Source organism: Corvus moneduloides, chromosome 12, assembly GCF_009650955.1.
Source record: "Corvus moneduloides isolate bCorMon1 chromosome 12, bCorMon1.pri, whole genome shotgun sequence".
In the NCBI taxonomy this organism is placed as follows: Eukaryota; Metazoa; Chordata; class Aves; order Passeriformes; family Corvidae; genus Corvus; species Corvus moneduloides.
The window spans coordinates 3,217,307-3,240,577 of record NC_045487.1 but is presented as its reverse complement, the minus strand read 5'-3'; the positions used below and the strand labels follow the sequence as shown (position 1 = coordinate 3,240,577).

The 23,271-nt window shown below is 44.7% G+C and overlaps 2 protein-coding genes across 3 annotated transcripts in view; both read left to right on the top strand.

Moving 5' to 3' along the window:
- USP10 (ubiquitin specific peptidase 10) overlaps positions 1-11,409 on the top strand; it is a 47,349-nt gene extending 35,940 nt beyond the window's left edge. The window contains exons 7-14 of the mRNA XM_032121722.1: positions 255-310; positions 1,438-1,541; positions 2,281-2,380; positions 3,599-3,779; positions 6,238-6,403; positions 8,010-8,154; positions 9,193-9,258; positions 10,309-11,409. Of these exons, the coding sequence (XP_031977613.1) occupies positions 255-310; positions 1,438-1,541; positions 2,281-2,380; positions 3,599-3,779; positions 6,238-6,403; positions 8,010-8,154; positions 9,193-9,258; positions 10,309-10,496 (1,006 nt within the window). The 3' untranslated portion in view covers positions 10,497-11,409. The remainder of the gene's footprint in view (positions 1-254; positions 311-1,437; positions 1,542-2,280; positions 2,381-3,598; positions 3,780-6,237; positions 6,404-8,009; positions 8,155-9,192; positions 9,259-10,308) is intronic.
- A 5,753-nt stretch (positions 11,410-17,162) lies between these two features.
- The window catches only part of CRISPLD2 (cysteine rich secretory protein LCCL domain containing 2), a 29,984-nt gene continuing 23,875 nt past the window's right edge, over positions 17,163-23,271 (top strand). The window contains exons 1-2 of one of the 2 annotated variants that reach the window (XM_032121851.1): positions 17,163-17,420; positions 21,426-21,751. In XM_032121851.1, coding sequence (XP_031977742.1) covers positions 21,509-21,751 — 243 coding nt within the window. In that variant the 5' untranslated portion in view covers positions 17,163-17,420; positions 21,426-21,508. Of the gene's footprint in view, positions 17,421-18,970; positions 19,068-21,425; positions 21,752-23,271 lie in introns of those variants that run through there. The other variant, XM_032121852.1, reaches the window with a different exon arrangement.

Sequence of the window (23,271 nt, the reverse complement as noted above, 5' to 3'; positions counted from 1 at the left end):
TTATGTAGTGTTTAATATGCAGAAAGGAAGTGTGAGAGGTGCAAGGACCAGCCCAAAGACCAAACCCAAGACCTGGGTTTCACTGCAATGATCAGGTTGATTTTTATGTCTGAACTTCACCCAGATTTCGTGGTGATATGCTTTGGTTTTATTGTCTTTTGGCAGTCAGAATGACAACAAGCTAATTTTAGTACTTGTCCTTCTAAGTCTTAAATTGCCGCTCATGTCCAGTTGTTGCTTCCCTTCTGTTTCAGTGTTCGTTTAATGAATGAGTTCACTAATATGCCTGTACCTCCTAAAGCAAAGCAAGGTGAGTGGGAACAGGAGCACAAAGCATAAAATGATGGGGAGAAGCCTTTGGGGTAAAGATCTGCATTGGGGGAGGTGTTGCACTTCAGATTTTTTTTCTTCTGTTTGGCAGACCAAATGTACAAGTGCCAAAAGAACAGTTTTTGTTGAAAATTCCCTTAAATGTGAAGATATCTTCTAAGAATATGCCCTTTCTAAGAAAATCATTTGATACTCCCTGTATTTTCCTCCACTTCCTTGCATACTTCCAGCTGTTTGTTTATCAGATTGCTCAATTCTGCTCCTTAAATCCTGAACACTCACTTTGATTTGGAACAAAATGGGGCCATAACAGGTCCCTTAAGCAATTGGAGATTGCCTCCAGGAGTATTATCCTGGCTTCTGATTCCAGTGGGAAAACTGTAGAAGTGTCTGATTCCTGCAAATACATATTTAGGCTCAATGATGATTATAGAGTGAGGAATGGCCTATTTTTTTATGCAAATAAATTATCTTAGAGGTTTCAGTTGTTTAATCTTAATTTTAAGCAGAGTCTGTTGTATTGCAAGCTTGTAGGAACAAGCACATTCCTGAAACTATTCTTTATGTAACATGATAAGGAAATATTACAAGGAGCTGGTTGTTCCAGTGATTTCCGAACAGTTCAGACATTTCTGTGGTTTCTTTCTGTAAAACAAATCTTCCTGGCTTATGCAACTTATTTTACTTGTAGGTCATTTTATTGTGTAGTTTTCAAGTATAGTTCTGAGGCCTTGTATTGCCATTAGGTGGAACATTCTGTCAGGCTGTTCCTTGGGGTTTTTCATTCTGCAGTGAACATAAGTGGTCTGTTAGAATTGGAAATACACAAAAGGGTTAAATGTTCTTTGAGTACAAAAGAAATGCAAAAATGTAAATAGCACTAGAAGTGCTCCTTTATGATGGCTGTGGATATTGTTAATTTTCAGAGTGTTTGCTAATTTCTTCTGACCATCTGGGAGTCTGTGCAGGGTGATGTGAGATGTTTTAAAACAATGTTTGCAGATAAGTGCTGGACTCCAAATCTAGTGATATGAAGAGAATGTTAAGGTAAAATGTAAAGAATCTTTTCTATATTGTTACTTACATTAGTTCTCTTTCACCTTGCAGCTTTAGGTGATAAAATAGTGAGAGACATCCGACCAGGAGCTGCCTTTGAACCAACCTACATTTACAGGCTCTTGACGGTTATAAAGTCAAGTCTGTCAGAAAAGGTGGGATTTCAAATCCTTGACTTGTGGAATCGCAGTGCAGGGCAGTCACAGGCATTAAAACTCTGCAAAGCCAAACCTCAGGCTCCGTGCTCAAATGCCACTAAAATCAGCTCATTGATAGTTCATTGTAATGAAGCTCGACTGTCTTGGGACCTGAATTATAGGAAAATGTTAATTACAGGTTTGGCAGTTTGATAGGTCAGAATAATGGAAAAATTACTGTTGGAATGGAACATCTTTTTTTATAATGGAGTTACCGATCAATTTACATTTAAGAAATGAGCAGTTGCTCATTTTTATGAGGAATTCAGCTAAGACTGATTGAAGATCCAGAAACTTTAAAATACTTGTTCATGTTTAATTTCAATTTAAAGGAAAGATAATAATTCAAATCACCCTTTGATTTGGCATTGGCTTGACAGCAACTTTTAGTAGTGGTTGTAAAAGAAATGGGGGAAAAAAACAGCAACTCACAAGTTAAATGGAATTTGTATTGGGAAGAATGCAAAATTCTTGTAGCCATTGTGGAGCTTACGTGGGTATTTACTGCTTAGGGCAGTTTGGTTTTAACTGGCTAAAAATGAGGTGTTATAACAAAATCTAAACTTTATTTGACATTGTAACATTTGACTGAGTAGTTGCTAAATGACTAGGAGAAAGCTGCATGTTCAGTGAACCTTCTGTTAAAAGGAAACCATGAAAATATCATAAAGTTAATTGAAAAAAATATTTTGTTCAGGGCAGGCAAGAGGATGCTGAAGAATACTTGGGATTTATCCTCAATGGACTACATGAAGAAATGCTGACCCTCAAGAAACTTCTCTCTCCACATAATGAAAGTTAGTGGATTTTTTTTTATAGCAAACAATTCATTTCAAGTACTGTTTTTGTGTGGTGATTCTGGAATGCAGAGCAATGCTTGGAGTAGATGTCGAGCTAGGAATAGATTGTCATGTTTTAGAGAACTCAGACATTAGCAAATACTGTTTTCTTAAAATCTGGATAAAATGAGTCCGTTTTGCCCAATTCACCAATGATCTGAAGAGTTACTGGGTTTCTGGAAAGGCATCATAGTTCTGTCAATACTCTGAATGACAATAAGTCACATCCCTGCTTCTCCTGAACAACAAAACTCAATATTACCCATTTTTACTGAGCCCAGCTGAGCATTCTTGGGGGCTAACTCGAGGTGACCAGTCTTGTCTTAAGCATTGATGTGTTTGTCATTTATAACACCTGCAGTGTCCGTGGTTTTTGACTGTCTCCATGGAAGTTCAAAAATATATCAGTGTCCTCTTCACTGATCTTTAAACCAGCTGTTAAGGTCTTTCTTCTAAAGTGGAGACTTCTGGAACAATGGCTAATTTATATCTAATATAAACCAACATACTAAATTATTTTAAAATTCTTACTAACGTGGAGGAGAATTTACTTTGAAAGAATTGCTAGAATTTGTATGCAGCGTAAAATTCTGTTTTGTTTTATAGTGGCTTTAGTTTGAGCCCCCTGGAACAAAATACTGTGAGTCTTACCCAAGTATGGAATTCAGATCACTAGTTATCCAGTTTCTCTTTAGTAGGGTAAATTTTTTAGGATATAAAGTCATTCCATATTTTGTTCCTTAGCTGTGTGCAGTTTATAACCTCCTGACTTTGGCACTGGCTGGGAAAATATTTGCTAAGCGTTGGGTTCCCTGTAAAATACCTGTGCAGAGAAGAAATTGTATTTAATAATGGCATAATTCTCTTTCCAGAATAACACTTGACTTTCTAATTTTCTACCCCATAAATTTACTACTAAAAATATATCAAACTTTGCTATTTACATATTACAGTCATTAGGGAGCTGCCTTCTGTTAATACATGGATGTGTCCAGCTGGGAGCGAGCCTGCAATATGCATGTTCCTTTTTATTTATCAAATCTATGATCTATGAAAACATTTTATCCTCAGAAAATAATTTGTATTGGGTTTTTTGCTTTTCAAATCCTTTATCTGTCTTGATGTTTTATTTGTCAAAAACCTCAATGTGTTTTTTTTTTCCTTGGTCACTTGAAGAACTGTCGGTGTCCAACGGCCCCGAGGCTCAGAGTGTTCCCAAGGAAGAGGAGCAGGAGGAGCAGGGGGAAGGCAGTGAGGATGAGTGGGAGCAGGTGGGACCTCGCAACAAGTCCTCAGTCACTCGCCAGGCTGACTTTGTCCAGACTCCAATCACTGATATTTTTGGTGGTCACATAAGGTACAGTACTTTTTCCTACAAGTTCTTGACTTGTAGTGGCTGAATCTTTTTAAATGTCTTAAGTGAACAGACTGTTTTGATATTCCGAGCCCTGAATTGCATATAGGAGAGGAATTTGAAATACTTCTGCTTTGAATACTGTCTAAGAATTCCAAAGCATTTTAGAGCTACCTAATTTTTGTGACCTCTTAGGAGTCTCATCTCATGTTACAAATAAGGATACTGAGAAAGAATGAGATTTACAGAGTTAAATATTGACAGTGGAACAGTGAAATAAAAAAATGTAGACTTTAAGTTATTCAGACCCTTAATGCTTCCCAGAGAAAAAAGCTGTGTTTAATAGTAAATAAACGTTAAAGGCAAAAAAAGTCTGGAAAAATGGAAATTGCTACAAGATGTTACTGGAATGAAAAGAATGCAGGTTATTACTTATACGCAGGTCTGATACCATACAAAGGCAGAAAGTAGATACTGAAAGAATATTTTTTGGAAAGGAAGCCTCCTGACTTGTTTGGAGAGATGTATAATTTAAAATGAAAGCAAAGTAAACACTTGCTAAAAACATACTGCAAAACAAAACTGCTAGACTTGAATTATTTTTAAATTGGAGACAGACACTTAATTGCTGGTGTTTGACTCTCTGTTTTGCCAGATATTCAGTCTAGAAGTGTGAATAATGTGGGCTAGAGCCTTCTGCCTGGGAAATGCTCTGAAATTATTTATTCTACTGGGTTTTGAGCCAGACAGCTGGTAAATAAAACTATATTTTCCATTGAATTTGGCAGACAGATGTTTGTAGGTATTGATGGAGTCCTGCATCGACAGTTCACGTACCCAAGGTGGTGTTAATAGCCCGGGCACATTTATCAGCATTTGTCAGATTTGTTTAGATCTCTACATGATTCCATCAGTTTTTGTATTAAAAACACTGAGATGACGCAGTTTTCTGTAGAAGTGCACAGAAAATGATAAAAAGCAAAGGCAAGAGTGGAAAAAGGCAAAACCTTGCCCTGAGCAGCAGAACCACAGGATCCAATCCAGCATCTCCTGGCACCACATCCACTTTATTTATCCTTCACACTAGGGCACAGCTCACCACAGAAACAGCATCCCATGGGATGTTGGAAAGCTTCATCCTCTGGGCGTGGAGATAGGAAGGACTGAATATAAAACTGCCAGTAGAATTCCACTAAATGAAAGCATCAGAAACTGGGAAAAGCAGTGAGGAGAAGATGATTCAAATTGGCATCTTTTAGCTGGAGAAACTTCAGACTTGGGAATTTTTAGGCTGTCCTTGAGAGGCTTGAATCTATTAAATGTCTATTTAGGCATAATTACTTAAAAAACCCCAGCCTGTAAAATCTTTCTTAGCAACATGAGGCTTAAGTGGGAAAGTACAAAGTTTTCCTGAGAATTCTTGAAGTGGCTGAGTAATTTTTCATTGAAAATGATGCATTTTCCCATGTCCAGTTGAGATTTGTAATTATCCTAATAAGGGACATTGTTACAGGGAAATCATAGCCCAGCAAAGGTTTTGCTATCAAATCAATTTCTGCATATCTTGTGAAGAAAATATTCTGTAGAGGTGTTACAATACAATTTCTAATAATATTTTTGTAAATAAAGGTGCTGCTGTTTTTCATGCATTCTCTTTCCTCTGAGGGATATATATGTGCCAATATAAAGCTGCCCTGGCTTTCTGTTGGTGCTTCAGGGCTTTGCTCTTTTGATTATCCTGAATGTTAAAATTAATCTGAACATTAACATTTCCTTCCTGACCTGGAAATACTCCAGCATGGCCACATGGATCAGAGCTGTGTCAGTTGTAATTCTGGTTTCGAGCTTTGTAATGCATAACAACATAATAATTAATATACATGGACAAAGCCTGGATACAGAAAATGATGGGAAGAAAAGGAGCTGCCAGTCCTCAGTGGAGCATAATTCATATTTCCTACAGCAAGATTTAAGCAAACAATTTAAAATCACAGTGAAATTTGTCTTAGTGAAGTGCCTGAAAAACCTGTGTATATTTGTTGGAGAATGTGGAATCAGCTGTGCTTTTTACAGTAGAACACAGATAAGCACTGGCACTTCGCACTTGTGAAGAGCTGTTGGAAAACTAAATTAACAGAGCCAGGAGGTGAATTTTTTTTAAATGTTTTATCAAAATTTTCAGTCTTTTTCTTTAAACTTTGGATGCTTATCCAATTACTTTGCATAAATAAAACAATTCAGTTCCAATCCCATTCAGAATACTCTTAGTGGGTGTTAAAACCGCTTAGATTGGGGTGAAGTGGGGGTTTCCTGTTGTAAAAACCATGTTTAACCTTTGTATTTGTATTTGTTCTTGAATTAACCATAAATTGAGTTACTTAAGTAACTCATTCTTCTTTGAAGGTTCTGTCTGGTTGAAAATCATGCTTTATTACATTTTGATTTCTTTTTTTCTCCACAGATCTGTTGTTTACCAGCAGAGCTCCAAGGAGTCTGCCACGCTGCAGCTTTTCTTCACCCTGCAGCTGGACATCCAGTCGGACAAGATCCGCACTGTGCAGGATGCCTTGGAAAGTTTGGTGGCAAGAGAGTCTGTCCAGGGATACACCACAAAAACCAAGCAAGAGGTGTGCTCTGTTCACCCCTTATTTACAGCCAAGTGCTAAACTTCATTTAAAAGGGTTTTCATAGAGCTCTGGCTTTACAAAGAGTTGTTGGAACACACTTTAACAAAAGGGGTACAAACCTTTTCAGAGTGTCCTGCAGCAGTGAAATGCCAGCTCTGAAACAAAGCCAGGCCTGTAAATAGCTGGGGTTTGAGTTGATGTAGTAATTTATTGGGGATTTTACTGGAATATGTACTAAATTAACGGGCTCACCTGTGGTAAGGATACATCATGTTATGTTCAATATCACAAATTAACGATTCCTGGGGATTGCCAGATGCTGTTAGTAAAGCAGCTCTTCAGAGTAAATATTTTGTTATTTTCTATTTACAAATAATACATTATAGTAATAATTGCAATAGAAAAGTACTTGCAAGGAGGAAAAGCCTGCCTTTGGTTTGGCAGTTTGAGAACTTGTCACAGAGGGGAATAATTAAACTTCCCTCACTAAGGCCTTGCCTTGCTTCCTGTGGGGGGCAGTAGTGAAGGCATCTCTGGTGTGCATGGATTGCTCACGTGGGAATTTTGTGTGCACTCTTGATAACTCTGGAATTGTAGGTGTTCCCTCTGACATTCACATCTGTATCTAAGTTTTCGAGAATAAGATTAGATAAAGGATGATTCATTTTCCTTGAAAAGCTAAAGATGAATAGTGGAAATTTGTTTGCCTTGAATATTCAGAACATTTATTTCTCCAGTTGTTTTCCATGTGAAAAAGACATTTGCAATTCAAGCTCATTATGATTTACCACAAAGATCTTGTTGTTCTTGCCACTCATTTTTTTGGTTTTTCCTGCAAATGGTTTAAAGTTTTTTGACTGACAACCCAGTGCTGGGTTGGAAGAAATGGGTGTTCAAATTAGGTGCTGCCTGATATTTCAGAGTTTGGATGGAAATACAAGCTTTCACAGTGTCTTCCAGATCTTTTTTTCAGAAGAAATTCAAGTTGAAATAGTTGTTCTTGTATTAAAGTTTGTAGTAAGAACACTGAACATACTGTCTGTAGAACCTTGGAAAGAGATAGTACTTTTCCCCCAAGAGTTTCTATTCCACACTTAATAGGTTCTAGCAGAATCAAGCCATATATTGAAAAATAATATACTCATGGTTACCAATAAAGATTTTTTTCAATTAAAAAATGGAGAAAAACCTTAAGCAGTTATTTTGAGAAATATTTTTATGTCTTCATTTCTAGGAAGGCAAAACATTTTTGTTCTGCAATTCTGAGCTCAGTTCCAGGTTTCCAGGCAGAAATTTTGTGGATTGTTTGGTTATAATTATATAAAAATCGCTATTTAGTAGAGAAAAGTGTGGTCATAACTCATGTTTTTCTCTTCGAAAATACTGAGTTCTCCTTGAAGACAACGTTAGGATTGAAGATTTCGTGGGCTTTAAGTCATAAACACGTATTTATCATAAATTAATACTGCAGTAATAACAAATCTGGGGGTTTGCTGCTAGTATTTACAGTGAAATACTTATTCCTTATTTAAAGGAGTAATTTTGAGGAGGTAACAAAAAGTTAACAAAAAATGACAGGTTTTCTTCCTCCCTGTGTGTGTGTCAGGTGGAGATCAGTCGAAGACTCACCTTAGAAAAGCTGCCCCCGGTTCTCGTTTTACACCTCAAGCGCTTCGTGTATGAGAAGACTGGTGGATGTCAGAAGCTAATCAAGAATATTGAGTACACTGTTGATCTGGAAATCAGTAAAGGTAAAAGATTTATGAACAGAATTTCGCCCTCTTCATGGGAAAGAGAATGTTGTATTTCCTTGGGCTGTCTGTGGTTCAATTTTCTTCTTTTTCCACAAGATCTTGTCTTCGTCGTTGTCTGAAAATGTGGTCATTTGGGTGAATGTTTTGTATGGGTTTTTTATGATGAAAGATCTTAAAACCTTTGGCACTTCCTAGACAATGGCTTGGCCAAATGAGAGCTTCCTGTGGATTTATGGAGTAAGGATATAGGCTGCTGAGGGCAAATATGGGAAGTGATCCCCTTGGATGAGGGCTGTGTCCCTGTACAAGGCTGTTGCCAATATTGGATATTTTTATCACAAATTTAATTCAGAGTCGTGTCACACTATTTAATTAATTAGTGGCTGATGGAAGGAAACTGGTGTTTTATTGAAAATGTAACCTGAAGGTAGACAATCCATAGTGCAGAGCTTAAACAAGGATCCTTTATTTAGCAAATATCCTAAGAGATGCTGACTTTAAGTGGTGTGAGATTGGAAATTGTCCAGCATCTGAAGCTTGCCAAAATAATGCCTTTTGTTTTAAGCTGACAAATTGACAATTAACCACCCAGTAGCTCAAATAGGAATAAATAAAGTTAATGTATACTCATATCTCAGCTGAGAAAAGGACCTTGTCAGGCTGTGCTCTTTTGTTTAACTTAATATTTTATTTTTCAATTTTCCTTTAAGATTGTAAGCATGACTTGGAATCTGATTTTGTCATTGTCTGACAGGAGGAATGAAAGGGGAAAAATTGAATAAGTCTGATCTTTCACTCTGTCTTTTTTTCCCTTCATTTTTTGGTGATATTTTTAAACCTTTCATAAAGTACAGTGTTCAGCAAACCTGCAAATTCACTTCTTTGAAAACCAGTTATTAGAGCCACGACCATTCTTGAAAGGCTGCAGAAGAAATTTCCATTAAATGTTCTTCTTTGTGATAGTGTTGGTTTCTCTGAAAAATAGTTGATCCTCTTGATATGGGATTTCTAATTTGTGACTTTTTCTTCCTCCAGAGCTGCTATCTCCTGGTGTGAAAAGTAAAATTTCAAAAGGCCAAAGAACCTACCGGCTCTTTGCAGGTATTTTATCCATGTGGTCCCTGTATTGCAAATGCAAATTCTGCATATGGACATGTAGAAACACTGGATTATATGAAGTGTTTTCTTTTAAATTGCACTGAAGTAGCTTGTGGGTGTTAGATTTTTGTGTTCAGTGGGGTTTGTTTAGAATCAGCAGATTTGGTGTGCTTGGGAAACACTGATTTGGACAAGGGATGGGAGTGCCAGGACAAGGGGAATGAGTTTGCAGTGCCAGAGAGCAGGGTCTGATGGGATATTGGAGGAAGTCCTTACCTGTGAGGGTGGGGAGCCACCTGCCGTAAGGATTGGGTGGGACACAGGGACCTAAAGCAACTCCTTGGTTTTACAGCCAAATCCCAGGGCACTGCCCCAGTTTCCTTTTTCCAGATACAAAGATTATTTGAGCCATACAAAGCCAAGGTGTTCATCCCACCCAAGCCTCTGGATGTCATCCCATTGAGATTGATGTAGGCATTGATTGCAGGCAGCTGGAAAGTCCCATTTTCCACTTCCCCAGGGGCAAACCAGTCCCAGTAACCATCAGAAATACTACCAGGGGAATATTTGGGATGAAGATTTGTCTCCTAGGACACGTGGTTACTTTCTTCCCTGGGAGGGTGGGGAGGCCCTGGCACAGGGTGCCCAGAGCAGCTGTGGCTGCCTCTGGATCCCTGGAAGTGTCCAAGGCCAGGCTGGATGGGGTTTGGAGCACCCTGGGATGGTGGCAGGTGTCCCATGGCAGGGGCTGGGATGGGATGAGCTTTAAGATCCCTCCCAGTCCCAAACCATTCTGTGATTCTGTGACTGCCCCACCTACGGACTTCTCCATGCTCCCTTGGGCCGGAGCTGGGGGTGTCCAAGGCGAGGCCGGACGGGGCTTGGAGCTCCCTGGGATAAGCACAGGACGGAACAAGCCGAGCTTTTAGGTCCCATCCCACGATCTGGAAAGCCCTAAACCCTGAGGTTCTTTGCTAGAGCAGCTGCCAGCACGGGGAGCTGTGGGTGCCGTTTCCCCCTGCTTTGCCATCCCAATCCCGCTCTGTCCCGCAGTTGTGTACCACCACGGCAACAGCGCGACGGGCGGGCACTACACGACGGACGTGTTCCAGATCGGGCTCAACGGGTGGCTGCGCATCGACGACCAGGCCGTCAGGGTCATCCACCACTCGCAGGTGGTCAAGGCGGCGCTGGAGCGCACAGCCTACCTCCTGTACTACCGCCAAGTGGACCTGCTGTGACCCCGCCGCCCCGCTCTCTAGAACGCCAACTATCACTAACTTTTTCTCCTGTAAATGCTCTTCTGAGTGAATCTTTTTTCCTTTTTTTTCCTTTTTTCCCCCCTCCCCCTTTTTATTCCTTTTATTTTTTTTTTTTTTTTTTGGTCCCCTTGCAACTATGGGATAGAGTGATAAAGGAAGCTGCCGTTTGTGCACAACATGGTTTGTGTTGACTTTTTGACTTTGCAGAATGAAGTCGCTCGGTTGGAAGCCTCGTCAATCACAAAAGTAGTAAAAAGAAATAAAGTTCATCCGAGTTAATGCTGAATCCTAAGATAATAAAAAGGGGATTTGCATTTAATCCCCACTTTCTAATTGCGTAGTAGAAGAAAACCCTGCACCAGCAACAGAACTTGTAGATTTCTGTGAAAATGTTTTATCTTTACTTCAGTAAAAAAAGAAAAAAAAATTAAAAAAAAAAAAATAAAAAGCTCTCTCTGCTTCCCCAATAGTTTTTTGATAAGTGGTAAAATATGAGCCGATGTGTATGAGATGGAAATGGTCCTTTGTGCTTCAAAACATGTACAAACTGCAGAGTTGCTGGTTCCTGATAGGAAGACACATTTTAATAATTGTGCGATGAGAAACTGCTTAAGTACACATTGCAGATCAAATATTTGGAGTTGTTAGTCTATATAGATGGGTGATTGTAACTTTATTGCTATTAAGAAATTTCAAACTGCATTTATGCTTCTGTGTACATGAAATTAAGAAAACGGGCAAAAATAATTAAGATTGATATTTCTTTAAGTCTGCTTTGTTTAATTTTGCTGTCTGCTCTCCTATAATGTTGAGTTCCTAATTGTACACAGTTTAGTGATACCTAGAAGTATAAAGTTGTCGCCCATCAATAAAAGTCACAAAGTTGGTTTAAGGTGTGTGTGTGGGTTTTGTTTTTCCTCAGGTGTGAATCCTACCCTTGGAAACTCCATAGGTTTCTGTGTAGGACTTCTCAAGGCATAGGGAGCCTTCCCCAGATGGAGATGATTTTTCTTTTCTTGATACTTCAGAAATGTTCCCATTTTGCATTCAGGTGGAACTGAACTTGGAGGGGAAAGGAAAGGGCTGTGGCAGTCCAAGGGCTGAGCACTGAGCAGCCAGGAGAGGGAATGGAATTCCCTCTGTATCCTTCTGAGAGCCCTGCACTGTTGTTTCTGAAGTAGATGGTGGTTTGTTTGTCTCTTCTTCAGCCAACTGACATTGTCATGGAGAACTTTGGGTAAAAATATTTCCTTGATCAGCTTCCCATTGCTTTCTCTCTAAAAACCTCTATATATTATTTAATGCTTTGATGATAGTGGTGTTATCTGCTAATTCCATCATGGGATGATGGAAGCTCCCTGGTTTGTCCTGACTCTTCTGCCCTCTTGTGCTGTCCCACATGGGACAGAGTTTCCTTCACAGAGCTCTGGATTGTAGGAAGGAGCATCCCAGCCCCATGGCTCTTTGGGGTGGTGCTGGTCTGCTGAGAAAGTTTAATGATGCTCTGTTATGATTTTGGATATCCAGATGTATTGTTATGTTTTTGCTGATCATGCTTTATTAGTATTTTCTGATTAACAGATGGTGACTGAGACACTGCTCATGATTTTGGTGACCTTCCACCAGTCCCAAAACAATTATCTGTCCAAAGCTCACTTGGATTTTGGCTGTTTGCAAGGAAAACAACATGTCCTGGAGCTGGGGCTGCCAAAGGATTGGTGCTCCCAGGGCTTCCCTGTGATGGGAATTACCCCAGACCCCCACTGGCAAGAACTTGAAATCTTGGGGGATTGGGAGGTTGTTCCAAAAAAGAAAGAAACCAGGTTTTGAACGTACTGTTCTGTGCTGGTTATTATTCACGTCCTGTTTCTGGAGCCTGGTTGAAGTGGTTTTCTGTACAGCAGAAACCCTGTTTTTAATTACTCCTGTGCCTGTGTTGGGTATTTATTTAGCTGTATCTCCAGTGAAGAGATGCATTTCTGATAGTGCAGGTTAACCTGAATAGCCCAGAGAAAACTGCAGGTGATCAGTAATTAACATAATACTTGATAGAAGTTGCAAGTGTTACTATTTTACAGAAATGGCAATGAGTCATTGCCAGTTTAAAAATCAAGTGCTGAAATGCTCTCAGTATGACTTGGAAGTGTCTCAGGATCTCTTAAAAGCGAATTTTTGAATTTTTCACTGAGGATATTACAAATGTATTTGTCACTAAAGTCCTTCTGCAGTGTATGAAAAGGGAAATAAAAATATGTGGCAACAGTGATGTGGACACACAGCCACAATTTTTATTTTCTGTATTGAATTCCTCCCATTGTTGCAAAACGAGGGGTTTGCAGCTTTTGATCGTTTGCTCTGCGTGTGATTATGTAAAAGAAAACCCCAACACCCATGACAATACACCGTAAATCCGGTGGTTGGTTACTTAACTTTAAACCAGGATTTGCGAAATGGGGTTTTTTTAAATGCACGTTAAGACCTGAAGTTTTCAGAGTGAGAAACTGGATGTGCTGCTCCAAAGTGCTGTGGGGAAAACCTTGTGCCATGAGCCAGATATGCAGGGGAAGGGCTGGAGGGGCTGAGGGAGGAGGGTTGTTACAGCCACGAGGTGTCAGGGGATGGGGGAAGGTGTTTTAAGTGGGAAACTGCTGTTTTCCACCATTTCCTCTGGAGATGATGTCCCTCCGGGGCTGGGCTGCAGCAGAGGGCACTGCTGGGCTGGGCCAGGTCCGGGGGGATCCAGCTCCAAGGCGGCTGCCAGGATTGATCCCGAGCTGCCAGCAGAGGGTTTGTCGTTGTAAATGTGCCCTAAGTCTGCTGCTTTTCACTAGGAATGAAGAATGAGCCTTGGACATGCAGGAGATGTTGCCAACATGTTGGAGATTCCTGCAACTGGGGGTTTATTTCAGGATATTTTAATGACCCAAAGGGGGTTTTTTTTGAAAGGATTTGTTTTGGCAAATAACAAGATGTAGTGGCAGTTCACCTGGTCTGGGGTGAAATCCCCAAAGACGGGTGCTGGGTTAAGAGACCTGAACTGTTTCAGTCTGCAGATATGACCAGGGAATGGGGGGAGCTGTGGGAACAAGGTGAGGGCTTTTCATGGAGTCCCAGACTGATTTGGGTTGGAAAGGATCTTAAAACTCTTCTTTTCCCCACCCCCTGCCATGGGCAGGGACACCTTCCACTATCCCAGGCTGCTCCAAGCCCCCTCCAACCTTGCCTTAAGCTCCTCCAGGGATGGGGCAGCCACAGCTTCTCTGGGCACCCTGTGCCTCACCACCTTCATAGAGAGAATTTTGTACATTTTAATTCACATTTGACTTGTACTCAGTGCAGTCGGTGGTGTCTCCCCAGTTTTCCAAAATCGCTGCAGCTTCTGTTCTTATTTTGTTGTTTTACCTCGACTTTTTCCTGGTCACTGATGAAACCACAGATTTCTAGGGAGTTGTTTCCTTGCTCATCATCAGCTGATGAAGCATTTGGGGGAATGTTCTTTAGTATGAGAAGGTGGAGAAGAAGCTGCAGATGAACCTGGGTGGTCAGTCCTGCCCCAAAACAGGAGAGCAGCCAGAAGGAACAAATAGGGGCTCACAGTGCCAAGTATTAATTGTGTTTGGGAGTAAATCTATCAATGCCTGCCTTTCCCTCCTGTGATTTGGATCCCCACGCTGTTAATTCATCTGCTGGAGTAGCCTCTGGATTGCATCATGGTCAAGAGAGGGGCATCTCCACCCTGCTGGAGTGATGAATGTGGCAGGGACTTCTTGCCCGAGGCAGGAGGGGGATGTGAGCAGGCAGCAGATGGGGGGTGATACCCCCAAACCTGAGCGTGGCCGTGCCCAGTGCCCAGCAGCAGCAGCTCAGGGGCTGCTGGTCCCCCTGTGCTCTCCCTGTGATCACAGACAAGTTTCTGCAGGTTCCCTGCTAACACTTCATCCTGTTGATCCCCTTGTGCTCCCTCTGCTCTGGAGCAGGAGTCAAACCAGGGAATACCCTGCAGCTCTGAGCCTCTCACTCTGTTCCTCACCCTGCCCTGCGCTGCTTTGGGGCCGGTCCTGCCGAGCTCTTGTTTAAATAGGAAATAAAGGGGCATTAATTCCAGTAGAGATCAAGACTCGCTGTCTGCCTGGTCAATTAGGAGGGCATAGGGAAATCTGTGTCTCTTCCCATTCTTTGGCTATTACATTAAAAGCCTCTCTCCTAATATATACTTATATATGCAGCCTGCTTTATGTGGCTTTTACCACATATGAAATGGAGACGTTATAATCAAGGCAGTAATAACGAGGAATGATTAAAAGTAACTTCTGATTGTTTTGGCTTTGGTGGAACATATGACCCCAAACTGCTGACTCGAGACAAAATCAGGCGGGTAAAAATTCTTATTCCAGGCTGTGCTCATCCCTGAGCACAACCAGGCCCTGTGTATGCCTCGTACAGTGAAACCATCCTGGTGTATATAAAAAAATAAATTAAAAAATCAGATCTTTGTAAAGCAGCCAGGTTGATGGAGCAATCAGACAGCCCAAACCATCCTACAGGGATTCATTTCCCATAGGGATATTTGCGGAGATTACAAAATACCAAATTCCTCTGAGGTCTGGAAATTATTTGTACGTCGGTATGTGAGATTTAAAATGAGTTAATTCAGCTTTATGGTAATTGAGTGAGCAGCACCTTCTGAGGGCTGTGAGTCAGGGCTGGGGATCTGCATGGTTTTGGGGTGGCAGCCTGTGTGGGGGCACGAGGGTTCACTGTGTTGGGGTGAAATCCACTGTGTCTTGGGGAAATTAGGAGTTGGGGGGGCTGCAGCATGTTTCAGCTGATTAAATAAGCCTACAGCAAGCTCACTGATGCAGAGGGAATCATAAGAGCAAGGGGAAAGAAAAAAGAGAATACAGTGATTTGACAGTAAAGCAGTGCAGAACCTTCTGTCAGCCCAGTTCTGGGTGGTCTTTGAGTTGCCTGTGTTGGTGTCAAAGTCTGAGCTTTTTTGGGAGCAAACTGCCCAAATTGCACTGAATGGCTCCTGGCAGGGCACAAGTGCCAGGTCCCACTGCTGGACCACGACCACATGTTGTTGGTTCACATACACAGTTTGTTTGGAAGTAAATAGAAACTCTTTGTAAATACAGCTGGGAGAGTGTGGGCAGGGGAAGAGCAGCCAGAGGGGCTGGTGTGGCTGTACCAGGCTGCGGGACTGGGGCTGGCTGGTGAGGACTGGCTGCCCATCTCAGTTTGAAATGGGGTGGGAGACACAGCCCCAGTGGGGACAATCTGTTCCTTCTTGAAAAATTCTGTGTAAGAGATGGGGTCAGCAGTGATGCCTTGGTGCTGACTTCTGAGGGTTCATTTCTTTGCTCGGAGCAGTGGTGCTCTCCCAGCTGCCAGTATTTGCTCCTCTGCTCCTCTGTTGAACGAGTTTGATAAATGTCCTTCTGCTTTCCGAGCGCCGCTGGGTTTAAACAAACCTCTGGGAATATCTTGTAAACTCCCCTCCTAGTAAACAGTAAATAAAAGTGGTTGATGTTTTGCCTGAAGAAGTAAATATTGACTAGTTAGAAGAATGGAAGGCCTTTTTTTCCCCAAGAACTTTGGAAAGAAGACTAGGCAGTGGATTTGGAAAAATCAGAGCTGCTTTTCTTGGATGGGCCGGCTCCCAGGAGACGGCTGCTCCCCTGGCTCCGTGCTGGGTGTGGCTGGTGCCCCTCCTCAGGGGACATCCCGGGGGATGTGCTGACCCTGCGGGACAGGGACCGCACGGGAATCCCGTGGATGCTGATGCCTGGAGCTGCCCTCTCCAGCATCCTGCAGCAGAGGTGCTGTGACACACTCAAGCTGTTACTCACGATAGTGGTTTGGGTTTTTCCTGTTTGTTTACTTCAAGAAAAAGGAAGGAACTTCTAGCTTGTCTTTTGCTCAATCGTTTCCTTTCACGGTGAGTAAAACCACGGAGCTGGATGCCAAAGCTGGAGCTGTTGGGACATCGGCAGGAGAGGTGAGTCCTCCCCGCGTGTCTCACCAGCTTTTCGCATTCCTTACTGCCCGTAGCTCCCGCTGTTGCACCGGAGCAGCGGCTGAGCGTGGGGAATGTCAGCGCTGGGAGAGCTTTGGCAGCAAAGCAGAGTGGGATTAATCTCCTGTTTCCCAGCTAAAGTCCCGATCTGGAAAAAACGGGATGCCATGGGGTTTACTTGAGGGGCTGGAACTGGGAAATCCCACAGCCCTCGCTGCGAAGAGCAGGAATGGCTGAGCCGGCAGCCGAGGGCAGACAGCTGGCTTTAGTCCCTTACACAGAAAATTCCCTTCTGGAATTCCCCCTCCCTTGTCACCGGAGGCCCTCACCGGGGCGTCGCGGTCCCCCCTCTGCAGGGAGGATTCCCCGTGCCCCTGGAATCCCGCCGGGCTGCGACTCCCAGGGCCGACTGCTGGGGAGAGCACAGCCAACACTTTTATAAGATCAGGGACTGCCCCCCTCCTCCTCCTCCTCCTCCTCGCTGCCAGTGTGACCGCCTTAGGGAGGGTGGTCCTGCTGCTCTGAGCCCCAATGACTGCCCTTGAAGTGCTGCGATCCCAACCAACACCCCTCTCCTCGTGGCTTCCCCCCCCCCACACCTTTTCCCTCCCTCTTCTTTTCGTTCTTGCTCCACGCCCGTTGTCACTGGGATGATCCAGGGTTCTCCTCTTTGCCTGGAGAGCATAAATACCACTGGGGAGCTCTGTGAGACTGCAGTTGGTCCGAGCTGCTGAGCCGAGACCTTGCACATCTCACACCTCCTGAGGCTTATTCCATCCTTTCGTCCTCCACCTCGCTTAAATATTTCAGACACATTAATTTATTTTCCTCAAGCAGGCTTGGAGGAGCTGCAATTACCTGGAGACTTAGGAATACTCAGCAAGGTAAGTGTAAAGTTCGGTCCTGGCTTCTGAAATGTGGTTTTGGGGCTGATGTGAGTGCAAGAAATTACTCTTTTAAGAAGGCACAATTTTAGTAACTTCTTCAAAAAGTTGCCTGGATGCTATAAAATAACACAAGTTTGAGCTTCCCTCGTGTGTGCTCTGCAGAGTTTAATGCAAGATTAACAAGCATTAATCTTGAATGAATGGGAGGAGTTTGCAAGTACAGGAGTGGATTTCTGCGCAAATAGAAAATATCCAGGGGATGCTGTTGCAGTCTCTAGGAGCACATTTGTGTGCTCCAGGCTGCCTGTGTTTGTGCAGTTCTGCTCTCAAGTCCTGTAGGAAAGGAATTTCAGCGTCACCATGCGTGGTGTCTGTTAGCAGTGGGTTTTCCACGTGGTTTTACATGGAAACTCACCCACTTGGGTTCTGTGGGAGTGGATTGAAATGGAAGATACAGATGGTTTTGGTCCATGGCATTGAAGATGCTGAATCTAAGGGGGGTTCAGTGCAATGTGTCACTGTTTTCCTGTGTCAAGGGACTTGTCATCCTCCTTGTCTTTGGAAGCCACCACAATTCTGCAAAGCTTGGAGTGTGTGCATCCCAGGGAAAGAGATGACCTGGAGTTTAGTGCATTAAGTTGTGGCTTCATCCCTGGATTTCTTTGCACAGGTTAAAGTTGATCCCAGGCTAACCCAAGCTAAAAGCTGATCCCAGGCTAACCCATGCTAAAAGCTGATCCCAGGCTAACTCATCCTAGATGCCAGGCTAACTCAGGTTAGAAGCTGATCCCAGGCTCAGTTTAGAAGCTGATCCCAGGCTAACTCCCCTCTGCTTTGCTGTTTTAGATGCTCTCCTGACATCCTGAGCTAACTTTGCATTTTCCTTCCGTGTCAGCCAGTGCCATGTGTAACTCCACAGGCGCTGGGATGTTTTAGCTGCAAATGCCACCCATAACCCAGGAGCAGGCACCCACTCGTGTGCTTTACCAGGGAGGCACTCAAAGCTCAATGTCACTAAGGAATAAGGTGACATGAGGACATGAATGCAGGATCAGCCTGCATGTGGCTTCAGCAGCGTCTCTGCCAGGCTTCAGATGTGACCAGCTCTCCTGCTTTCCGTGCAAAGCAGACACCATCCATTAGCTGGGGAAATAGCTTTCTAAAAATAACCTATCCTGAAGTCCAGTGCTGCTCTTTAACTCCCTCAGACCCCAGAAGAAGGCCTCCCATTTCTTCCCACTTTGGACAGGCTTTACAGCATATTCAGGAGTCCTTTTCTGCTGACTCAGTCATTTCTGATGGCTCCCAGATGTTCACCTGGCACCAGCGGCAAGAGCCTGATGCGTTTAAAGGGAGGTTGTGCTCCTCCTGAACCCTTGAAATCAACAGCAGAGGCTTCCTCAGCTGACTGTCAGCTGATAATTTTCTGTGAATAATGTCAAACCCCAGCTCAAAGGCAACATGATTTCAGCCTCCCTGGATGAGGAGCTCCCGCTGCAGCCCCGAGGCATTGCCCCAACCCTGCAGGGCCCTGGGACTGGCTAGGCTGGAACACACGTGTCCAAGTGTTTCTTTGCACCTGGGCATGAGGATATTGGGAGGCAGATGGATGGGCATCTGAAATCCGTGAGAGCTTTCTGAAACGTGAGCATCTTTCAGCTGCTTTCAATTAATCTGGCCAGGGAACTCTCTGCTCCCCGTCCCTCTCTGATCCCTTTATCCTTTCATGGGATACTCAGCGCTCCTCACCCCAAGCCAAAGCAGAGGAAGGGACTTGCACATCTCGAGTGAAATAGAAGATAAAGCCAAAGTGACCTAATTTTAGAGAGGTGCTGGTATCCTTCTGCTGGCAAATGAGACCCAGGGAAGCACATCCCGAGGAATAATGCACCATCTGTTGCGAGGTTTTGGCCGGCTTGCCAAGCCAGACGCACTGGCTTCACTGCGGAGCCGTGAGCGGGGCAGCTCCTCTGGCTCTCAGATGCTACAGCTGATTTTTTCAATCTGCCCTTTCTGAAAGTTCAGTGTTTGCCTTAGATGGGTGGTGGATTTGGGCTCCTGTTTAGCAAAGGGCACCCGGCCAAACGAGGGGTGCAACGGCCGCCTCTGAGCGCCGGCTGTTCCTGCAGGGAGAGCTGCCGGGGCTAAATGGCCACATTGTGAATGGCCGTGGCAGTGGAGCTATTTTTAAACTCCCAGGGAAGTGCCTCAAAGTAGGAATTGTCCCCCGAATTTGGGTCAGCCAGTCTACAAAAGCAACTGCTTCTTTTGCCTCCCCTACCCTTCTGCAGCCAGGTTGAAAGTTGGGCTCCTGCCTGGGGAGAAGCGAATGCCACAAGCAGGGCTGAGAAGAGGATGAGGTTAAAGGAGTGTTTGTCCCCATGCCACCGAACGTCCTGTCTTCCAGGTGTGCCTGGAGCTGGGGACAAGGCATGTGTGTTCAGCTTGCTCTGCGGAGCGGGAAATGATGAGAAGCTGTTACCTAAACGGAGCAAATTACATCCTGCATTGTTGAACCCAGGCAAAGGCTTAATGTGCTGCCTGGAGAGAGGCTGAGGGCAGCTGGTTTTCATCTGCCTGAAGGTTCAGTCCGAGAAAGAAGCCTCAAACAGGGACTCTGTGTCTTTTGTGCAGTCAGCCAACAAGTTTTCGAGGGTTCTCAGAGTTTTTTTGGGGTCCCTGCCTGTGCAAAGCACCTCGTGCTTGCTGCTGTTCTCCGCAGATGCTGCTGTGCTGGGTTGGGGGAACAGGGGTTTGGGGCTTCGTGCTCGAGCATTGCTTTTCCAGCTGGGATTTAGACTGCTCTTTTCTGCTTTGGGTGGCTTCCAATCATCTGGTCCCAGAGTGTCCAAGTCCCGTGTCATTGGATGAAACTTCTCGAATAATTCCTGCTAATCTGGGGTTTGTTTCCTGCCTCTGTGTAGGAATGCTTTCAGCGTGGCTTTCAACAGTGCTGTCAAACACAGATCCTCACCTCGTGTTGGAGACAGGGATGGGGAAACTTCCTTCCAAAAATTAGCCCTAAGGAGGGAGATCCTGTGCTTGCACTGTCTGTACAGATGCTTGCCCCGATGGATTGATGCTGCTCCAGTGGCTCTTGGATCCCTCTGAGGAGCGCTGTGTGCTGCACAGCCCTGCAGCAGCACATCTTGTCTCCTGAGAATAGCTCCTGATCCAAATAAAACCAGCCAAGGGAGGATCGCTAGATGGATCAATTGGAGCACGGAGGGGGGGTGGAAGTGCTTGGGAATGACAGGTGGAGCAGGAGCACCATGGAGCGAGGGACAGGGATTAAACGAAGCTGTTCCACGACCAAACCGAGACCCTCTCTGGGTGCTGACGGCATCCGAGTGTCTGGGAACACCTAATCTGGCCGGGGGAGGGCGGCTGCTCCTGCTGCTCCATAACTCACAGCCCTGGCAGCGCTCCCGCCCGCCGGGGAGCGTCAGCGAGAGCCCCGGTGCGTCACTGCCAGCGGGGATCGGGGCTGCTCGGCCCTACGGGGACATTTCCCATAAACAGCCGCTCTCACAGAGCCCGGCAGCTGCTCTTGCTGCTGCCTGACCTCCTCATCCGGCTCGCTGGGGATTTCACTTCCCCTTTTCTTCATAAACGTTCACGGCTTTAGGAGCTGCTCTCTGCGGGGATCACTTCAAGTGTCCCCCTGCCTGTGAAGGGATGGAGCTGGGGTTACTCGGAGCTGCTGGGCATTGCAGGGTGGCAGCTCCACCAGGGATGCCAGGGGTGCAGAAAATATCCTCCTGCGTGCCTGGGAAGTGTTCCCTCCCAACCTAGCATCAGTGGAACTCCCAGGTGTAATAAAGTGAGTCCCCATCACTCGTGGTGTTGCTCAGGTCTTCCTGTCATTGGGGTGAGCGATAATTGTAAGCACCAGTCTTTTCCAAGCACAAATCTGGGCTGTGGGACCACGTTGTTGGGGGACAAATGCACTGAGAGCGCCTCTGGCACTGCTCTGACTGCCTGTTTCTCCCCAAATTCCAGACTTGCACTGAGCCACAGGAGTCCCTGCAAGAAAACCCACCATCGTCTTCATCTCTGCTTCTGCTGGCTGTCGAGGAGGCGCCATGAATCCTGGCCTGCCTTGGATCATTCCTCTTGGATGTGTGCTGCTGCTGACAAAGACAGCTCAGAGCTTTATCTTGCCCAACTCGAGTCACCTGGAGAGCATCCTGAGTAAATACCAGCATGGGGAAGGTCACTCCAGATCCAAGAGAGCCATTTTATTCTCAGACAGACAGGAGATACTGATGCTCCACAATAAATTGAGAGGTCAGGTGTATCCAGTGGCCTCTAACATGGAGTACATGGTGAGTCTAGAGCCTGATACATTGCTTTATTGCTTCTTTTTTTCCTAACTGTACTTCAGTTTTCCTTGTGGTGTGAGAGGTGTAGCGAGTTTCCTCTGAAATAAGTTTTTCTCAAGAGGTTTCCTGAAGCCTTTCATTCCAGAGTGAAGGATGCTTTAGATCAGTGGCCTGTTTTGGTTGGAAAGGGCTGCTGATGGGTCATCGAGTCCATCCTCTGCATAGTTCCAGAGCTGGTTCCATTATTCACAGAGGAGCGTCTGGCCCAGCCCTGGATGCGGCTCCAGTGATGGCAATTCCCCAGCCTGCCTCAGCAGGTTCTTCCATTACCTTCATGGCATAAAAGCAGCAAATTTTCCCCGGTGTTTAACCCCTGCTCTCCCTGTGAAAGCTTTCAGGCTATTGTGGGGACACCGCTGGCTACTCAGGGAATCTTCTGGTGAGTTTTGGGTTGCCATCAGCAGCCACCCAATGCTGGAGGTGGCACCTGCCCTGGGTCACACACTGATCACCTGAGCTTAGCAATGTGAGCCAACCCTCCACAAGGCTACTGGGAATCTGCCCAGGACCACAGGGAGACAGGGCCTGAGGAATGTGGCTCCATCTGCAAAGCATTTCAATCACTGGAAATAGCTGGAAAGGCTTTGGGAGTTCCTGGGTGGACAGGCCAGTGCTGTTGGGTTTTGTAGTTCAGGAAACCAAAATAAAAGCTTGGTCAATGTATTCTCCCACTTCAGTGGGAGAACTTAAAAGTTCGAGTAAGAAATATGCCTTTGCCATCCACAATTCACATGAATAGTTTTTTCTCACCTGATGCCAGAGACCCTACTTTGAGCTATTTTTGCCATGCCATCAAAATATTAACAGGGCCACAAAATGATGTAGGCAAATAATTACTTTTTGTGTGCCTTTTCCCGGTGTGCAAATATAGTTCTGACCAAAACTAGTCCGACTTCAACTGTGTGCTCCTGCTGACGGATCAAATGACGGATGATTTGCTAAGACCGTGTTTAAAAGGGTAAAAGAAAAGTACACTTAAATGTAATATAAAATTGTTTGCCAGCTGTGCTGAAGTGAGGGCTGCAAATGGAAAATCCTGCCTTTTGTGACTTCAGGGAGAAGGGAAAGAGAAGGGAGGGCAGGGAGTGGTGAGGAAGGACAGCTGTCCCTCAGTCAGTCCACACCAGCTGGATTTTGGTCCCTCCTATGCCAGAAATCCCGTGCCTTTCTAAGAACCGGGGATTGTATCCCTTTCTCAGCGGCTCTCACGTTATCCTGCAGGGAAGTGCTGCCAGAAGAGGCAACTTGATTGATTTCCAGAGGGTAAACACAAAGCATGAGCAAGCCCAAGGTGTTTTGGTTGGCCGTGGGGCAGGCAGAGCAGCCGCTGCCGAGTGTCCACGGCCCGGCCGCTGTTTGCGCTCGCGGCACGGCTGCACTTCTGTGTTTGCCTTTGCTCAGGGAGCTTTTCTAGTGGTTTTCATGGGTGATTGAGGGCAAATGAAAGGGCCTTATGTGCTCTG